Source organism: Triticum aestivum, chromosome 1D, assembly GCF_018294505.1.
Source record: "Triticum aestivum cultivar Chinese Spring chromosome 1D, IWGSC CS RefSeq v2.1, whole genome shotgun sequence".
Classification (NCBI taxonomy): domain Eukaryota; kingdom Viridiplantae; phylum Streptophyta; class Magnoliopsida; order Poales; family Poaceae; genus Triticum; species Triticum aestivum.
Genome location: NC_057796.1, coordinates 474,285,742 through 474,288,760, shown reverse-complemented (window position 1 = coordinate 474,288,760; position 3,019 = coordinate 474,285,742). Strand labels below are relative to the sequence as shown.

Here is a 3,019-nt window from a genome sequence, read left to right as displayed (position 1 = left end):
ACTGAAAGAAAAGAAAGGTCTTCTGGTTCTATTTATAGTATAGTATCATCACTGTGGTGCTTCAGTGTTTAGAATTACATACAGTACCCTATTTCACTTCATTTAACCAATGATGATGACGATAGTCCTATTTTCATCTGCATTGCTCAAAATTAAATGTTTATCATCTCTTGTTATGTATTGCCTACTTGCTCTGTTCTGATGACTAATCTTTGTGGCTGCAGCTAACGTTTATCATCGTGATTTGAAGCCAAAAAACATATTGGCAAACGCGAACTGTAAGCTCAAGATATGTGATTTTGGACTAGCAAGAGTTGCATTCAATGACACCCCTACAACTGTTTTCTGGACGGTATGTTACTTCTACAGCTTACTAGATTTGATCCACAATACTTTCAATTCCTCTCGACAAACTGGGTAGCATGCTACGCTGTGTAGCAAAGAAACCTACTTGAAACTCAAATCTCACAATCTTCTCCAACATGATTTGCAGGACTATGTTGCCACTAGGTGGTACAGAGCTCCGGAGCTCTGTGGTTCTTTCTTTACCAAGGTAATTAAAAGTTTCCTCTTCCTGTGGTTTTGTTCATTTTATTAGTACTGTTTGTGGCATTCCGCTACTTCCTCATTCTACAGGGTTGTATAGCCTAAGATTCTAGGTGATTAGTAGTAGCTTTCGATCCTTATTTTACAATCTTTGGATGCATCATTGCTTTTAGGGAAGTTTAGCTCGTAGTTATAATAGGATGCTTGTTCAAGCACTAAATTTCTTTGTGTACAAATTGATATACATTACGTAGTGTAGTGTTACATTTGCCATCATTTGTTTATACCTTTTCAGTTTCTATATTAACTTGATGACACTAATTTAGTTGACTCCTTCAATGCAGTATTCACCGGCTATTGATACATGGAGCATTGGTTGCATTTTTGCGGAGATCTTGACAGGAAAGCCTTTGTTCCCTGGTAAAAATGTGGTTCAGCAGTTGGATATGATGACTGATTTCTTAGGCTCACCGTCGCCTGAGATTATTTCTCGGGTATGATTTACTGTTTGCAGAAATGTCGTCAATCAACTACTCAAGCATAAGGTCCAATTCTCTAATATTTTTATCACCGCAGATTCGAAATGAGAAGGCAAGGAGGTATCTGAGCAGCATGAGGAAGAAACTGCCAGTACCTTTTTCAGAAAAGTTCCCCAAGGCAGATCCTGCAGCAGTCAAGCTCTTGCAAAAGCTTCTAGCATTTGATCCAAAGGACCGACCGACTGCTGAAGAGGTAGGCGTGTCTTAGTGAAACGACATGATTTTCATTTTACTAGTATTTTGTGCTGTCATTTGTTTTACTTCTTAAATAAAATCACATATCCAAGGTCGTCTATATGTTATTCTAACGAGTGTTCTATGCATAATCAGGCGTTGGCTGATCCCTATTTCAATGGCCTCGCGAAAGTGGAGAGAGAACCATCATGCCAACCGATTTCAAAAATGGAGTTTGAGTTTGAACGCAGAAAGTTTACCAGAGAGGACATCAAGGAACTTATATTTAGGGAGATATTGGAGTACCACCCTCAGCTTCTCAAGGACTACACCAACGGCTCTGAAAAAACAAACTTTCTATATCCTAGGTTCTTACCTTGACATATAGTATCTTTAAGCTCTTTTCTCTTTGTTATTCTGTCTATCTATGTAGCAATACTCATCATTGCTCTTGAATTTTCTGTTATGCAGTGCCGTCGACAACTTCCGGAGGCAATTTGCAAACTTGGAGGAAGATGGTGGAAAAGGCGGGGCACCCGAGAGGAAGCATGTTTCTCTCCCGAGGTAACTTGCATGATTACAGTTCTTCCGAGTGTGATTAATTATACCAGGTTTTCTGTTATTAACGTTTGATTGGCTGCTTGCAGGACTACAACAGTTCACTCTACCCCAGTTCCTACAACAAATGGTCCGGCCTCCCAAGCTCCTCAAAGGATTCCAACAGGTAACTGGTTCTGTTTGCTTTGGTCTGGTACCTCTCTTCATTTGAACTTCAGAGAGAGCACCAGTCTAACACATTTCATCTCTGGCACTCTTGCAGCCCGACCGGGCAGAGTGATTGCCTCAGCGACACCGACCGAGAACGCTGCGTTCACCGATCGACAAATGGGCCGAAGGATGGCGAGGGACCCCGCGGCGCCTCCAGCAGCGGCTGCCGGCTACCACCAGAGGTCGGGCTGCTCCGACAGGCAACAGGAGCTGGAGAAGGACCGCACGCACTACAGGCCAGCGCACCATTTCAGGGACGCCAGGGTGGCGCCCGAGGCGGAGGCGCGGCCTTCGGCCTACTACATTCCCCCGTTCAACGGCATCGCCGCGGCCGCCGGTGGGTACAGCAAGGTTGGCGCGGCAGGAAGGATGTACTAGTGCAATTGCTCGGCGAGTTTGCCGGGAGCTGGAGGCCGTTGTGGGGAATGCAGGGGCTGGGAGGGAGGGTCTCAAATTTAGGAGGTAGGAGACAGCCGGACAAGGTGGTGCTCTTTGTGTACATATTACCGGCAGCCAAATTGGCTGGTTCTGGTCTGTTTTTTCTGTGTGGATAGATAGGTTCAAAGTTGGAACAGTGTGCTCTGCTCTGAGGAGGTGAAGCGCCTCTGTTGAGGAGGGGGGAGGGGGTTGAGGGCTGTAGAGTTTTTTTTCCTTTTTGTTTCCGGATGGTGTTAATACTAGGATGGATGAATAAATGGATGATGGAAGCTCTGATGGGCTTGTTCGTCGGTCTACTCAACTGTGCCTGCTGCTGAAATGTGGTGTGTATTTTTCTCCGTTAGACGGGCCTGCTTGCTTCTCCCGGACGGCGTTTAGTCGGACGGAGCCATTAATTAGCGGCAAGCTAACAAGGGATGAACAGCCTTGCAATGTGAACTTTGGGGTGCATGCGTTGCACATCCCTCGTATGTGCTCCCAAACTGATTGATGAACAGTGGCAGAAATATCTCATCCAACGATATCGATCGACACACAGGCACAGGCACAGCCAC

At 45.2% G+C, this 3,019-nt stretch overlaps 1 protein-coding gene across 2 annotated transcripts in view; it reads left to right on the top strand.

Annotated features, from left to right (window-relative positions):
* The window catches only part of LOC123183152 (mitogen-activated protein kinase 7), a 5,902-nt gene extending 3,141 nt beyond the window's left edge, over positions 1 to 2,761 (top strand). For both annotated transcript variants that reach the window (XM_044595896.1, XM_044595894.1), the window contains exons 3-10: positions 225 to 352; positions 494 to 553; positions 891 to 1,040; positions 1,123 to 1,278; positions 1,416 to 1,627; positions 1,731 to 1,823; positions 1,907 to 1,983; positions 2,080 to 2,761. In XM_044595896.1, coding sequence (XP_044451831.1) covers positions 225 to 352; positions 494 to 553; positions 891 to 1,040; positions 1,123 to 1,278; positions 1,416 to 1,627; positions 1,731 to 1,823; positions 1,907 to 1,983; positions 2,080 to 2,405 — 1,202 coding nt within the window. In that variant the 3' untranslated portion in view covers positions 2,406 to 2,761. The remainder of the gene's footprint in view (positions 1 to 224; positions 353 to 493; positions 554 to 890; positions 1,041 to 1,122; positions 1,279 to 1,415; positions 1,628 to 1,730; positions 1,824 to 1,906; positions 1,984 to 2,079) is intronic.
* The last annotated feature ends 258 nt before the right edge of the window (positions 2,762 to 3,019 follow it).